At 66.8% G+C, this 16,400-nt stretch overlaps 1 protein-coding gene across 2 annotated transcripts in view; it reads right to left on the bottom strand.

The window, feature by feature from the left end:
• Window positions 1–2,713: 2,713 nt before the first annotated feature.
• The window catches only part of TAFA5 (TAFA chemokine like family member 5), a 193,449-nt gene continuing 179,762 nt past the window's right edge, over window positions 2,714–16,400 (bottom strand). For both annotated transcript variants that reach the window (XM_047866371.1, XM_047866372.1), the window contains exon 4: window positions 2,714–4,691. In XM_047866371.1, coding sequence (XP_047722327.1) covers window positions 4,683–4,691 — 9 coding nt within the window. In that variant the 3' untranslated portion in view covers window positions 2,714–4,682. The remainder of the gene's footprint in view (window positions 4,692–16,400) is intronic.

Genomic DNA, 16,400 nt, shown 5'->3' with positions numbered 1-16,400 from the left:
CCCTGCTGAGTGGCAATGGCCCCTTCCTCGCCCGACGTCATTTCTCCCCAGGTTGGCCCCTCCGAGGGGCGGCGGCCTGGGGATCGTCCTCAGAACCCCAGTGTTCCCTCCCTGTAGCCCCACACTGGTCCTGCTGGGAGGGGGACGCACAGAGGCCCCCCGATACTCCTCGGTGGGCCCAGCACCCGGGGAGCCTTGGGGTCTTTCCCGGAGAAGCACACTCTCCATGGGCACCAGCCTGTGGGGGTGAAGGCAGCTCAGGATGAGGGGAGCGATGTGGTCACCTCTTGAACGCCAGCCTGATAGGTGACTGTGGACCTGAGGTGCCCCGCAGGAGAGGACGCAGCCACTCGGGGTTGAGGGGAGGCACCCGGCGGGCTGGCAATGCCCCCTGGGATGGCCCGAGCTTCCACCACGGGTGAGCCCAACTCAGCAGCCCTCCGGATGGATGCTTCTGAGTGTGACCTTGGGGTCCCTGACCTTGGGGGTCCTGGAGGTCAGGAACCGTGCAGATCTCTTCCTTGGAACCCTGGCTCACAAGGTGCTCAGCACATGAGGGTAATTTTGAAAAAGTCACACCTGTGCGCACGCGCGCACACACACACACACACACACACACATGCGTGGGAGTGCACACGCTCCCTGCCCCGGGGACACTGAGCTAGCCCACTGTTGGCCAGGCTGGCCCAGGAGCTAGCCTGGGACAGGAGGGTACAACGGTGGCCACGGAGCCTGGCCTGATCCCGGCAGGCGGGGAGATGTGCGTTCCCGCTTGCCCGCAGCCCGGGCTCGTGTCGGCACCTGGTAAGAGGCGGGCACGGGGGCCCTGGAGCCCAGCCGTCAAACGTGGCTGCAGGACGGGGTTCTGTGACGGACGGTGGCGGGCAGGTGGCGGGCACTGACGTGCAGAATCGGGCCAAGGAAGCACTCCCGTCATTTAGGGACGACGACCCGCGTGCCGGGCTTTTCACAACCGGTGTCTCCCTTTATCTCCAGGAAAACCCAGTGAGCTTTGCACAATCCTCCCTGTCCCACCAAACAGGGAAACTGAGGCACAGAGAAAAGGCGTGGCCTGTTTATACCATGCAGCTAAATCGCGACTGCCACAGCCCGGCAGGCTCCCCAGGAGCCCAGGGCCACGTCCAGGGGGTCGTGGCCTCCGCTGCCCCACCGCCGACGCTCAAACCGTCCGTCCTGGTGGCCCTGCGGGAGTGGCCAGCGTGCGGTGGGGAGAGCTGTCCCGCGTCCTCCCCCTCCCGTGGCAGCCTCCGTGCACCTTGACGCCTCCCCTCACCGCCCGGCTGGGACAGGGCGCCACGGACACAGGACTCGCCGCACCGACCACGCGTGGCCATCCCACGGCGGTGAGGTGGCCCTCACACGTCTTGCTCGGGCTTTGGGGCTCTTTTCCCAGCCTGCAAGCAGGCGGCCGTCATGACCGTTCCAGTTGTCGGGTGAGGAAACCGAGGCCAGAGGGCTCACGTCAGCAAAGGACGGGACCAGCCAGAGGGAGCAGAGACAGCTGCTTCCGTGTGGAAGCCTTTCCGCCAGGCTGGACGCTCCACGGGTCTCCTCTGATCGCAGAGATGGAGGGAGCCTCACGGGAGACCTGTCCCCAGGAGATGCTCTGGTCTGTGGTACGAGGCAAGATGCTCGCTTACGTGATGGTCAGCCTCCAAGACGCCGGGCCGTTTGTTACCGAGACACGACCCAGCCCGTCCTGACCGATACGCTTTGGGTTCTTGGGAGACGACCGCCCTCACTCTCACGAGCCCCGGTGGCCATGAGGGTCTCAATGTTTTTCTCTAGCTTGCTGGTTTGTGGGTTTCTCTGGGACGTGCCCAGGGAGACTCTGCGACAGTGACGTCGGACCGCAGACTTCCTGGGCCGGCGGCTCTCAGGGGGTGAGCCTCCCGGATCTCCCGCTTGAGCCGCCTTTCTCTCCCTCACACGGCCCCCTCCTGTGCCCTCCGGCCTGTCCTTCCTCAGCTTGGACAGAGTGAGAAGTGGTGCCCCGGTCCTGCCCTATTTGTGCCTGGACTACAGAGCCCCAGGCTTCTCCCCCTCCACCGCCCCGTGGCACCAGTGGCCTCTGCCGAGCCTGCGTTCCGCCCCGTTTCCTCCCTCCCAGGCCTAGCCCAGCTCTGTGCCAGCGGGTGGGGGTCTCCTCCCGGGTCTCGCCTGGCTCTATGCCAGGAGCGGGGTCTCGTCTACCCCCCGCGATGGCTCCAAAGGCCAGGGGAGTCTCCTTACAGTCAGGCTCAGACTGCAGACAGCCCGCAGCTGAGCCACCAGCCACGGCTCCCGGGGCTCCCATTTTAGACAGAGCAGCTGGGAACTGACAGGTGTGGCTTCCCCGCGTCTAGGAGATGGGACTCTGGGCGGCAGAAACGTTCTCAGTGCCAAGACCCCCCTGCAGATCTGAGCGGATGTCTCCGGAAAGGGGGTCTCCTGTGGGGGCTCTGCTTCTCCGCATGCAGGGCCTGGCCTCTGTGCGGTGGGGGGGGGGGGGGGGGTGGACACTCACACACAGGGTGACAGGGGCCCCAGAGTAGCTGCGGGCTGGGCACTGTCCGCTCAGGGAGCCGCCCTGCTGGCCCTGGAAGGAGGTCCCCGCGGCCACCTGTGCACTGAGCTCTGTGGGCCTGTCGCCCCCAGACGCACCTGCTGCAGCCCCTCCCAGGACACCACGGCCGGCAAACAAAAGCCATGCTTACCAAAGGAGTTTTTCTTTATTTTCATAATTTAGCTGAATCAACACAAAATTGAATACTGTAAAACAAGAAAAAAAAAACCGCTGTATCGTCTTAAACCTCCAGTCTCTGCCTTGGAAGGGGTCTACACTGGCTGTGGGAGGAAGTGCGCACAGGGAGGCGGCAGAGACGTGGGCGGGGCGAGAAGGCGGGACCCTCCCTCGGCCGCCCGCCACTTCGGCCACCAGAAACCGAGGTCCCCCCCCCCACCCCCGGCCGTGTCTTTCCCTCCAGGACACTCGAACCTCTACATTTGTGGTGACCAAAAGGTAAATTAAATGCTCATGGACGTTGAAACGGGTCTAAATGGATCTTCTCTCCTATCTGTAGTCTATGGGTTGCTGGAACAGCTTCTATATATATATGTATATTTTTTTTTTTTTTTACTTTTTCTTTCTTTTTTTTCTTTTTTTTTTAGTAGCATCGAACTAGCATTAACACCTGTTAATCGGACTATCAGGTAGTGTAGTTCAGCGGAAACTTAGGAGAATGGAGGAACCCGGCGGACGACGGCCAGGGGACGGGGAAACAGAACTGCCCCTTGCTCACTGGGCCCGGAGACCCTGCCCTGCACCGAGGCGCGAGAAGGTCGGGAGGGTCAGGCGCCGGCCATCCTCCACACGCGGTGGCCACCCCAGCGTCTCAGCCGTCCGGCGTGAAGACAGAGCCAGCGGGACGTGGACTGGGGTCGGAGGTCGGCTGCAGAGACCCCTCCAGACCCGCCATGTGGGGGTGGGGGGTGAGAACAAGGGACGCGGAATCCGCTGGAAGAGGACGCACACACCGCGTCCGCGGAGACGGGCCCGAGCCAGGTGAAGACAGCCGCGTCCCCGCTGGCGCCCGCCGCGGCTCCCGCGACGTCGGGCGCGTCCTCGGCTGCTGTCCCCAGAGTCCTGCGCTCACGCCCGGCGGGGGCCCCCCGCGCCCACCCCCCGGAACCTCCAGAGACACCGCGCTCTGCCGGCCTCTCGGGTCGGCCAGGGCTACCAACATGAACTGTTAAATAGGATTTTCTACAAATATACAGCATATAAAAACTGTTAAATATATAACTTTAGGCTTTGCAAAATACATTTAATGATCTCTTTCAAACAAGTGTTACTCGAGTTTTCTTTAATTTGCTTTCTGGAGCTAAATGGTGTATCAGAGGAGACAGCGGTCACGGGAGACCCAACATGCTCTTGGCGAATACTGGATTATCCCACTATCAGAAATGAGCTGCAGAGAGGCAGGTGTGACTGGTTAAAACAGAAAGTGATTTTAGTCGGTCAGGTCCATCTAAGCACAGCGCGCGGGGCGGGCGCCGTGGTCTGTGTCCCCGGCGAGGCGCACTCGCTCGCGGGGTCCGCGTGGGGGCATCGCCGGCCGCGGTCCGCGGGGCTGTGTCCTCCGCCGGCTGGGCCCCTCTCAGGGCGCGCCGCAGTGTCCGTGGGGCGGACGCGCCCGCCAGGGCCGCCCTCCGCGCCCCGCCGGGGCCCCCGGCACGTCTCGGCCCCCGTGTCCCCCAGTCGGACCCAGGGACTCGGACGGTGAGGGTGAGTCCACGTTAAAATAGATTTGCTCTTTGGTCTATTGAGTAAATACTGAAAGGGTAAGAAAATAAAACCGATTCGGACAGTCTGGGGCACAAGGAGAGGCCAGTCCTGCCCCGGGCCCGGCGCCACCCTTCTTCCCGGGCTGGTGAGGCCAGGCTCCCGCGGACGCCCAGCGCTGCCCCCGCTGTGTCCCAGGCCGGGCTCCTCGCTGCCGCGGACACACTCAGCTCAGAACGCCAGGGAAGCGGGCTGTCCTTGGCAGGCTACAGAGAAACGGACGGTGGGCGGGTGGCAGAGAACAGGTGGTGCCCACGGCGGACAGAGGGCCGTGGCTGAGGCGTGGACTCTCCAGGGAGCCAAGGCCACTCCCGGGGCCCCTCTGGGGCTGCGTTTGTCAGGAGACCTGAGGAACAGAGAGAAGAGAGTGTCAGCCCGCAGACACCAAGGGTCCCGGTCGGGAAGGAAGGAGCCCAGGGCACGCCCGCCAGGCTGGCCTCGGGCGCGGTGCAGTGCGCATCACGGGCGCCCGTCCTTGTCCCTCCCCTGGCTCAGACCAGCGTACTTTCTCCAGGACATAACATCAGACTTCAGGTCTACGCCTGCCACAGGGAGTCGCTCTGGGAAGCACGGTCCTTCCTCTGTGTCCCTGGTGGGGACCCCCACCCCCGCGCTGGGCGTGACCGCGGGCTCCCACCCTGAGCACTGTTAGCCAAGGGCACGGCCTGTGCTGGACGGCAGTTTGGCTCTGAGCCCCGCCCACCCGTTTCCCTAACGCCGTCTGGCGCTGTGCCATGCACACAGCAGGTGTCGCCTAATTGCGTGGCGACAAGTGATGGTAATGAAGTGTCGCAGGCCCGCGGAGCCTCTGGGAGGCCAGAGGTGGGCGGGATGCAAGCCCCTGGTTGGTGACGCCCCTGCATCCCAGAGTCCCAGCAAACATGTCAGGCTGAACACGCTCACGGCCACAAAGTGTGAGGTGATGGTCGCAAGCCACGGCTGTGGGGTGGGGAAAATGCCACCCTTAAAGCAGCAAAGGCAGAAAAGTGGGGGGCATGGGGGTCTCCCTAGACCAACACGGCCTCACACCACTGGACCTGTGACCAGAAGCCTGGTCCCAGGTCGTCCCAAATCCCCACGCGGCCCCTGTCTCCCTTGTCCCCCAAGGTGGCCCCAGGCCCAGGCAGGGACCCTGGGGCTCTGGTCAGGCACTCAGGGGCTGTCCTGCCCCGTGCAGCCTCCCCGCAGGGGCCCCCAGGCAGGGGACGGGACACAGGACAGAGTGACGGCCGGGGTGGGGAGGCTGTCAGCCATCCCAGCTCAGCCTCTCTCCACGCAGAGGCACCCCCCGCCTCCGGCTGGCCCCCATCTGCACCCCACCTGCCTGAGGCCCCCACCACACTCCCGCCCAACCCTGTCCGCCCCACAGGCCCCTGCCCCACCCCCGCTGGCCGCACCACGGCCTCTTAGCCTTCTCTCAAATTCTCAGTCCCACCAGGCCGGGCACGAGCGGTCCTTGCTCATGGGGACCCTCTCCCCAGGTCCCCCTGCGGAGAAGCCCATCCTGATGGGCCACCTGGAGTCGACCGTGCCCCGGCTGCTTACGCGGTAGGTGTGGGGGGGCCATCCTCAGGCCGGCCACGCCCCACCTGTCACCCCTGAGGACCCACTCAGGGAGTCTGGACACCTGGCTGCAGCGAGCCGTCCCGGGACAGAACAGATGGTCTCCGGGGGACAGATCGGGCTGCACCTGGCACCCTTGGCGCCCCAGGCACCACGGAACAGAAGAGCCGGCTCGGCTCACTGCATCCAGATCCCCTACAGTGACCCCGTTCTCCCCCGGAGGCCAAGGGCTCGTCTTCTCACTGACGGTGGCCGTGGCCAGAAGGGAGCAGGGCAGGGCCGGTGGGGCCTGGGTCCCCACGAGCCACCGAGGGCGGGCGGCTTGTTTCTGCAACAAAACCTGGCAAAGCGTCTGGACCCTCCCCTGTGCCCGCTCCACCCCCACCAGCGCCCTCGGGGGTCTTACAGCTTCCTGCCCAGGCTCCCCCTGCCCCCGCCCCCGCCCCCGCCCCCGCCCCAGGCAGAGCGGAATCGGCGTGGGATCTGCGAGCACTGGGGGAACAGGGAGATGGTGGCTCTCATCCGGGATTGCGGCCACCGGAACCACGGGAACAGAGGTGACTGACGGGGGTGCGGCCTGACCCAGACCCAGGCCCACAAGCAATGCGGCCGTGGAGCCCTGGCGGGGCAGGGGGGGTGGGGGAGGTGTCACCAGCTGGGCCCCTTGAGGGTTGGCTGAGCCCCAGCTACACATCTGCGTCCTCCCACCGAGGTCCTGGACAGCAGAGGAGGGCGAGGGTGTGACCACCGGAGGTCAGCGACTCCTGAGTGCTTCAGGATCCACGCCTGACATGGCCCCCGGGGGCTCGGGTGGTGGGGACCCCAGGCCTCCCACGGTCTGCCTGTGCGGGGTCCTGCAGACGGGGCCAGCGGAGGGGGGGCTCCTTGGGGTCATGAATACAGATGGTAGGCGGCGGCTGGAAGCTTTAGAAACCCGACAATTAAACCACATGAGCACTTGGTCGCATCTTTGCAACCAAAACGTATTGCTTTAATTGTCAAGATTCACTCTGTTCCCTGGAGCTCTTCTGGGGCCTGTGCCTCGGTCCCTTCCTGCAGCAGCTGCGTCCCCGCGCTTTCCAGAGAGGAATAACGAGACGGGTCTTGAGACAACGTGCCCCCTGAGGCTTGTCCTGCCGTCCGCTCCCCACCCCCCCACCCCCGGGGCCGCCCTTGGCTCCCCAATCCCCTGCGTCACATCCAGGCCCTCCCCCTGCCTCCCAGAGCCCCCAGCACTTTGCGGGACCCTCGCCTGGCCGGGGTTCCTCCCCCCGCTGCCCGGGACGTGCCCCCACCGTCCAGCCAGGCCAGGGAGGGCTGATGCAGACGCCTCGGGCACAAACCCTCACGGGCCCCCCAGGGCTCAACCGAGGAAAGTCTGTGCCTACTTTTCTGTTTCCAGCCCATCTCCTTCCCCGGTGCAGTGTGTGCACACGGGGGGGTGGGGAGCTAACTCCACGTGGCCCACGAGGCAGAAATGCCGGGTCCTCCGCGCGGCTGGAGGGGGAATCCCTCACCGTCTCCCGCGACACCGGGTGAGACCCTCCGTCTAGACGCGGTTCCCCTCGCTTTGCTCACGGCGCCCGCACCCTCCCCACAAGGCTGGGGGGGCACCACGCGGGCCAGCGCTGCGGCGAGGGGGCCGTGCCCCGTACAGCCGGACCCGTGTCACTTAACCTTCCCAAGGCCACGGCCTCGACCCCCACACGCTGCCCCCTGCCAGCCACAGGGACACCGGGCACGGTCAGCGCTGTCGTTCGCTCCTTGGAAATCAAAGCCGGCCCGTCCCACTGACCCAGGAGCAAAGCCCCGGGTGGATACGTTCTGTCCCCGCAGGCCCCACGTCCACCAGCACACTCAGCCGGCCTCCCGTCAGGGTCACGAACTCCAGGGCTTTAGCGCCTCCAGGCCTGTGAGCTGGGGCGCTGCCCAGACCCGGGCACCCCGCTCCCCCGGCCCTGCTTCCTCAGCATAAAACGGGAATTGGGTGCCACAGGGCCCAGGAGGGGGTGACCCACCTCCTCGGGGGCCTGGGGGTGGTCAGTGCCGGGTCCCAAGGCCAGGACGTCTGGAGCGTCACGCACGTGCTCTCCCCTGACAGCTCGGCCTCGGTGTTCCCCACGGACGGGAGAGGGCGTTCACCGCAGCTGTGGGCTGGGGCCTGCCCACCGTCACCAGGTGGGACCACCAGGGCCGCGAAAGGTGGACACCTGGCTGTCGGGGTCGCTGGTGAGGCGGCAGGAGCAGGGCCTGGGAACCCACAGACCCGGAAGGCAGACGGTGGTCTCGGGAGCCGGGTCTCTGCAGCCCAGCTGCCCTCCTCCAGGCCGGCTGCCCTGATCTCGGGCGTCTGGGGACCACCTGACAACACAGCCTGCTGTGAGCAAGGGGACATGCCTCCTCCCAGAAGCTAGTGCCGCTCGCTCGCTCGCTCATTAGTCACGGATTTCAGAGAACGCTGCTGCTGGTCTCCAGCACTCCCACACACACGGATGTTTTCATCACTGCAGTGGCTCTGAAGACGCCAGGGATCTGGAGCCCGTGCACCGCATGAGGCCCCAGGCAGAGGGGGGCCGCTGTCCCGCCCCGGGTGACAAGGCCTGGGGCCCCGGGCCATCACACCGCACGCCGGCCCTGCAGAGCTGAAGGACGGCCTTCGTCTCCCGGAGAGGGCGTCCTGGGGGAGGGGGGGTGTCCTCCTGGCAGAGAGCCCGGGGTGGCGGGTGGCAGTCCCGCCCGAGGGTGAGGCCACGTCCAACCGGGGCCGGGCAAGGCTTCCCTGTCCTGCTCTCACGTCAATGCTGGCGACCCAGGGCTCTCCACGGAACACCCCGCCTCGTCTACCTCTGCTGAGCACAGAGGGATGCGGCCCCTGGAGGATGATGCAACCCTCAGGCCCCGCGTCTCCGGAGGGTGTGCCCCAGGCCAGCCCTTGGGCCGCGAAGCTCGATGCAGGACCCCCAGAGCACGGCCTCCAACCAAGCGCGGGGCCGGCTGCGGTGGGGGCGCTGTGCGGCCACCAGTTCACACACCAGCCTGTCCCTCCCACAGCTGGGGCCGGGCCTCGTGTCCGCTGTGAGACAGGACCCAGGCAGCACCTGGCTGGCAGGGCGTGTTGAGGATTCCGGGGCCGGACTTAAGCGCCGGCCCTGGTGCAGGAGGGCAGCCCGTGGGCACGAGAGCCAAGGACCTGGGGGAGGTGTCGGGAGCCACCCCAGCCCGCCCTGCCCTCCACCGATAAGCCTTCGCGACTCTACTGTCTAGGGCCTCACAGTTCCCTCCCTCAGCAGTTTGCACCCCGAGGCCTGTCCTGGGTCCCCACACGTCTGTCTGTCTGTGCAGACCGACCGGCATCATCCGGTTTCTCAGCAGCTGTGCCCCGTGCCGGCTCCCCTCCCTGGGCCACAGGCCCCCACCCACCACTGCCGGCCGTGCTCCTGTCTGCCTCCGCGTCGCCTGGCCACGGGCCTTCCCCCCACCCCCACCCCCCGGCCTCACGTGCCGTGCCCCTGGGTGGACTGGGGGACGGACGGCGAGCACGGCGGAGCTGAGGTGTTCCCAGCCTCTGTCCTGCTCAGGCCAGGCTTCCCTGGGCTCTTGGAGAGAGAAGCCTGAGCCCAGCACGTCCGGGCAGAGCAGAGGCGGGTGTGGCTTTCCTCCTCAGTGAGCATCTCTCCACCTTCTGCCTCCGGGCACAGGGCCGAGGGCAGCATGCAGAGGGCACCTACACGAGGGCCAGTCCGGCGCGAGGCCTTTGTCGTCAGAGCCCCAGTCCCCTTCCCCACCATGTGCCTGGCCCCCAGAGACGGACGGGTAGGGTGGCCTGACCCCCACAAAGTCCCGGCCCGGCCCACAGCTGGTGATGGCCACCAGCTCCTCCCTAGGCCTGGTGACAGGGACTGAGCTGCAGTCAGAGCTGCGGTGACAGGTCCGGCGGGCCCGGAGGCAGGGTCCTCGCAGGTGTGGGAGGAGCCAGCAGGGCGCTCCCGGCCCTGGGGGGGGAGTAAGAAGCGCGTCCAGCTCAGGAACCTTAGGTGGAGGCCCCTCTCGGGACCTCCCAGGGCTCCCGGCTCGTGGCCTGTGGGGGTGGCCACAGCTCAACCAAAAGCTGATGTGTGGGGGCCTCTGCCTGCGGGACGACATTGCTGGGCCCGGGGAGCGGCCTCACTGGCCTCTGGCTCCCTTCCTCGGGAACGCCCGCTTCTGTCACACCCTGAGGTCGGCCGGCCCACACAGGGGACCCCAGGGGAACCCTCCTGCTGTCCTGGCCGGCTGCCCCCTCCCCTGGGGACCGCACAGCTGAGCTCCAGTGACCACATGGGCTCCCACCTGCTCGGGGACATGTAGAGCCGGTGAGCCCCGGGCTTGGAGGGACCGAGAGGGCCAACGGACCGTCAGGCTGCAGGGAGAGTCCCCTGTGAACAGCCCCGCCTCTCGATAGCGCGTCCGTCCTGGGGGCCCCCCCTCACCCGCACACTCGAGGGCTCAGGACTCGGCACCTGGGTCAGCGGGCTGGGGCCCTGTGGCCGTGACACCCCTGCCCTGGGGAAGGGTCCCGAGTGGGTGGTTCCTGTGCCCCCTCGGCTGCAGTAAGATGCTCACGGACAAGCCACCTGCACGCGGTGCCTTGTCAGCTCCCGGGCCGGGATGGTGCTGTGGGCCGCCAGAGCCCGGTCGGGGGGTCGTTCCGCCCACCCCGGAAAGTTCTCTGCGGTGACAGGCAGGTTTCTCTCAGTACTCGGTCGTCTAAAAAACATGACAGAACTTTCCAGCCCGAGTCCAAGGTGCGGCATTTTCTGTTCCTCATTAAAAGCTTGTGTTTGACGCGAGGTCAGGACCAGGCACCTGTATTCAAGAACGCGCCGTTCTGGATTGAGAGCCCCGAACAAAAGGTCCTAATAAACAGCAGACACGCAGACACCGTGAGACACGGAGGCGACGGCAGCCTGCCTGGATAGAGGCTCGGAAAGAGCTGTTGCCATGGGGAAGATAAAGACATAAGCAAGGAAGAAGCTTCTGGAAAGGCCACGCGTCATCCCGCCGGGTCCCGCCACCCGTGCGTGGTTTCCTCTCCGGGACTGTTCCCTGAAGCTGTATGGCCAGTCCACACACAAGGAAGCCTGGACCCCGTGTTCTCCCCAAACCCAGGCTCATCAGAGTGACCGGACTGGCCGTGGCTTGCCCGACGTGGCTGACGGCAGCTCCTTGGGGTCACCGAGTGGGTTGGCGACCTCAGAGCAGCCCCCGCATCCTCCGTCCCGACGTGTGAGCGGCACAGGCGTGTCTGGGCCGGGTGAGGCGCGCTCCATGCACCCTGCGGTGGGTCTCCGGGCGTGGGCTCACCGGGTCCACCCCTGTCTGTCCTTCCTCTCAGCCTGCGACTCACTGCGTCCTGGGCTCACTCTGCAGGGCGCTGGGGGGGTTCCAGCGGGCATGAGGTCCTGCCTGGCTCTTCAGGGAGGTGAGGCTCTGACACCGGTCAGGAGGCTGATCGGCCTGGGGGGCCGGGCGGGGAGCCCCCTGAGCACGGGCCTGGCCACAGGGATGGAGACGCAAACTGAGACGGTCCCCTTAGATGACAGGCTCGGAGGCCCCTCCTGCTCCTGCTCTAGAATGAGGCTAGACCACGTGGCCACCACACGTGTCCTGGGGCCACGGCCGGACCACTGCTTCCCAGGGTCTCTTAGCACCAGGTCGGGGCTCGTGTCCAGGGTCTTGACACTGCTCGGCTGTTTGTGATCTAAGCACCCTAGGTTACTTCGGCGCTGCCTGCCTCAGTTTCCCCAGGTGTAAACACATCCCCACCTCCCCACTTCCTGTTTATAAACCATCAGAGCAAGTCTGACGGAGCCAGCACCAGACAACTGCCTCTAACACTGAAAGGGAGAACAGCCGAGCAGGTGGTGAAGAGCCCAGCCCTCCACCCAAAAGGGTTTCTGCTCGTCCTGTGGCTGTGTGTGCAACTCGCTCTTTCCTCACCGGGGCGGGGTGGGGGCGGCCCCGGGGGCTGATGGGGGGAGTGGGGGGTGGCCCCGGGGGCTGACGGGGGGGGGGGGGGGGTGGTGGGGGGTGGTGGGGATGGGGGTGGGGGTGGGGGTGGGGGCGGGGGGGGCGGCCCCGGGGGCTGATGGGGGGAGTGGGGGGGGGCCCGGGGGCTGACGGGGTGGTGGGTGGGGGCGGGGGGGGGTGGGGGTGGGGTGGGGGGGTGGGGGTGGGGTGGGATGGTGGGGGGGGTGGTGGGGGTGGGGGTGGGGGTGGGGGGGCGGCCCCGGGGGCTGACGGGGCAGTGGGTGGGGGCGGGGGGGGTGGCCCCGGGGGCTGACGGGGGGGTGGGGGTGGGGTGGGGGGGGTGGGGGGGTTGGGGGGCGGGGGGGCGGCCCCGGGGGCTGATGGGGGGAGTGGGGGGGGCAGCCCCGGGGGCTGACGGGGGGGGGGGGTGGTGGGGGTGGGGGCGGGGGGGGCGGCCCCGGGGGCTGATGGGGGGAGTGGGGGGGGGCCCGGGGGCTGACGGGGCGGTGGGTGGGGGCGGGGGGGGTGGCCCCGGGGGCTGACGGGGGGGTGGGGGTGGGGTGGGGGGGGTGGGGGTGGGATGGGGGGCTGGGGGGCGGCCCCGGGGGCTGATGGGGGGAGTGGGGGGGGTGGCCCCGGGGCTGACGGGGGGGGGGGTGTGGGCGGGAGGGAAGGGGCCCCGGGGGCTGATCCCCCGGGCCCCAGAGCACCTGGACGCTGCCTCCAACACATCCTGGGTGAGGTTCCTGAAGGCCCCGTTTCTGCTCTGAGCATCCGCACGTCTCCGGGCCCCCTGCCCCCCCCCCCCCCCGCTCACCTGTGCCCCCTCCCTCTTCACATCAGCTCCGAGCAAGCCCCCCGCGGGCCGACCCTCTACTGCCCGCATCCTCCGCTCCCAGGCGTGTTCCCCAAGGCAAGACCTGTGCTCATGGGGACACGTGCCTTGTGTATTTCTGGAGCCGCAGACGGCCTGGCACGCACTGTGTGTGTCCAGGGAGGGAGGGAAGGAAGGACGGAAGGAAGGACGGAAGGAGGGACGGAAGGAGGGAGGGAGGAAGCAGTCCCAGAAGCTGATGGACCCGGATCTGTGGGCAAACCGCCAGTGTCCACACGGCCGAGCGATCCCGGGCCAGGCTCTGGGCTGGGGGACAGGACGTGCTCATAAGGCACAGGCTTTGGAGCCGGTCTGCCCAGGTATGAAGGGCAGCCTGTGAGCTGGGCCCTCTTCTTAACCTCCCTGGGGGATGACGCTGACATCCCGCCTCAGGGGCTTGGGGGTCCCGGGGCGCAGTGGGGGGCGGAGCCACGGTGGGAGGAGCCTCAGAGAAGGGCCCCGGAGCCTGCAGGTGCTCTCAGACACACCCACCGTCAGGCCCCCACCCTCGGCGCTCTGGGTCCCTGCGCCCTTCTCTGTGATACCGGGACAGGACAGGTCTCCCCACCAGTGTGGGGGTGTGGTTCTGGTTTGTTTGCTTTTAAGAAAAAACACGCAGTTTCATTTTAAGAGTCTCGCGTAAGCCAGAGGATGGGGGTGGGCCATGGCGAGGACACAAGCCGCGGTGACGCGGACCCAGCAGCTGCCTTCTGGATGGGAGGGGCGGTACCAGTGACCCGACAGCCGACACCGCAGGCCGGGCGGCTCCAACCACAGACCCTCGTCCTCTCTCAGCCTGAGCCGCGTGGGGATCCAGGCGTGGGCAGGGCTGGTCTCTCGTGAGGCCCCTCTCCCTGGCGTGTGGACGCCGACCCTTCCCCGTGTCCTCGAGTGGCCTTTCTCTGCATGTGTGGACCCTGTGTCCCTTCTCACCAGGACACGGGTCCTGAGGGATCAGGGCCCCGCCCGCTGACCTCACACGACCCTAATGTAAAGGCTCGACTTTGAACCCACAGCTGCTCGGGCAGATCTGACCCTCGGGTCCGAGTGATGGGAAGCTTCTCAGCTGGTGTCACCCACGCGGGAATTTCTGAAGCGCATCACTCTTGCCTTTCATGCTCCACACGGGTCTCGGCTCGGTGGCCTGCCAGCCGGATGGTCTGACTGAATCCTGACCTCTCGGAGCCTCAGTTTCCCCGCCGGTGAGGTGATGACGACACCCAGGGCGGGGGGGAGGCTGGGGGTCCATCCAAGTGCCGGGGGCGGGGCCCTCGCCGGCTCCGGTGACCGAGGAAACCTCCCGGACGTCGGTTGGAGAAACCCCAGGACAGACTGGACTCAGCCTGGGTTCCAAGGCTGCTGGTGTCACCTCTACATGGAGGACATGAGCCCTGGCTCCGGAACCGCTCACGTCCCAGCAGCCACGCGCGCAGACCCCCGAGCCCTGAGTGGGCCGAGGAGCCGGCCGTGCACCTGACGGAGGCGGCAAAGACATGGCTTCCCTGGGCGGCTCTCAGGTCCGGAGGCCAACGTGCGACCCGGGCTTAGGGGGCGAGGACCAGGGGCCACCCCACTGTGGCCGAGGGGAGACGCGGCCCTTGGGGGCCTCCTCTCCCCTCTCCCTCCACCTGCAGAGGCAGCGGCCAGCATCTCCCCCGCTGCCCTCCCACGGCCGCTCCCCTGACGCCCCCTACAAGGACATCTGTGGCCGCACGTGGAGCCCCCCAGACGATCCCCACCCCACGGCCCCCGCTTCAGATCACGTCTGCAAAGTGCTCCCTGGCTTCTAAGGCCACGTTCCAGGCGCTGGAGCAGGACCTGAACATGTCTGGGGGCCGTGGGTCAGATCGTCACAAACACTCACTAATTCCAGAAAGAAACCTCCTTCCCGGAGTGGTCAGGAGGATGGGCCCTTCCTCCTCTGTCCCCGCAGGGGCAGCGGAGGGCCTCCCCCAGGAGAGGTCGGACGACAGGCCGGGCTCCCTGCTGCTGGTGCACAGCTGCCCCTCGGGCGACGGGGCGGGTGTAAGTCCAGGATGAGGTCCGGACTCTCCCTTCCCTCTGGACCTTCCCCCACGGGGTCATCCTCAGCCCCACATCTGGTCGTCGGGTTCCACATGATGAAGCTCGTGGGCCCATGTGTTTATGAACCGAATCCTGAGTCTGGGATATCCGTGACACCTGACCCCGTGGAGGGGGCACGACCCTTCCCAGAGGAGCCCGTCTCCCGTGTGCAGAACACAGAGCGCCTGGGATCTCGCAGCGACTGGGTGGGGTCTGAGGACACCGCCCCGGGGAAGGAGGTGCCCCAGCGTCCCCGGGGCCGAGCCAGTGGGCCTGCCCTGCCCAGGTCACCCTGCTGGGACAAGCTGCTGCTTCTAGGAAGGTCGGCCCCTCCTCCACCTCTACTGCTCATCAGCCACGGTCTGGCGGTGCTTGGCGTGATTTGCTGACCACCCTGGGATGACGACGACGCTGCTGTCCAGCTATTGCGGGAGCAGTTAGGAGGCACAGAGCGAAGCTTGTCATCCCCCCCGAACCCACAACCCACAAGGGCACATGCTAGCCCCCCTGCTCTCTGTGAAATGTCCCCTCAATCGGGGGGGGCCCGTGAGGACACATAACGCACTGGACTCTGACCCGGGCTCAGGGCCTCCGGCCGGTGCTGGCTGGGCCCTCGCTGAGGCGGTTCAGAAGGTTCTGTGCTCTGCACAAGGGAGCCCGGGTGGGGGCTGAGCCTGATAGGCTGGGGGCTACCTGTCCCGGCCCGGCGACCTCACAGCACGTCCCTGCTGCCTACTAAGCGGCGTGAAGCGGTCAGCGCCCCTTGTGACTGGAGAGAGCAGCCGGGCACTGTGTGGTCATCCCCGCAGCTCGGGGATGGGCCCGGGGAGCCAAGGGGGAGAAGCTGGGGGACCCCAGGGCCCCTGTTCCCCGTCTGCAAGGCCCCTGAGCCACTCAGCTTTCCCCGGGCCTGAGGAGATGGGCCGCGAGACGAGCTCCTCGCTGAGCGGAGCAGGATCCGGGAAGAGGTGGGAGGACTGCGAGCAGCCTAGGCGGGGGAGGGATCGCCGAGAATCTCCGAGAGTCAGCACGTTTGGTGCTAATCAGACTCCCACTGGCAGAACAGCCCAGGCCGTCCCAGGACAGGCGCGGGGGCAGGTCCCCAGAGCTGGCTGATTCAGCACCCGCCTGCCGAGGACACAGATCGCGGTGACTGAACTGAACCGTGTGGGGCAGGGGGGTGGGGTGGGGGGCGGTGGTGGTGCTGGGAGGTGTGCACGGCAAATATCAGGCAGAGACGGCACACAGAGATGGCGGGAAAGCAAGCACACGCGGAGGACGGAGCCACCACGAACCCCTTTCCCCAGATCTGTCTTAATGTGTGTCTTTTTCAGTCATTCTGCTCCCAAGCAGGGAGTCTGAGATCAGAGTCACCTCGGGGTGCACGTGGATTGCTGCAGACACCTAAGCTGTGTCACCCCTCGTAACACCTGCCGTTCAGCCCGGCCACGAACACGGAAGCGGTCGGCTGCTCTAGCCGGGGCCTTGGGGGAACGCAGGCTGGCAGTGATTGCGCAGCCCTTCTGTGCCATGAGGCAGAGAGCC

Source organism: Prionailurus viverrinus, chromosome B4, assembly GCF_022837055.1.
Source record: "Prionailurus viverrinus isolate Anna chromosome B4, UM_Priviv_1.0, whole genome shotgun sequence".
Classification (NCBI taxonomy): Eukaryota; Metazoa; Chordata; class Mammalia; order Carnivora; family Felidae; genus Prionailurus; species Prionailurus viverrinus.
This window is presented reverse-complemented; position numbering and strand designations above follow the sequence as displayed.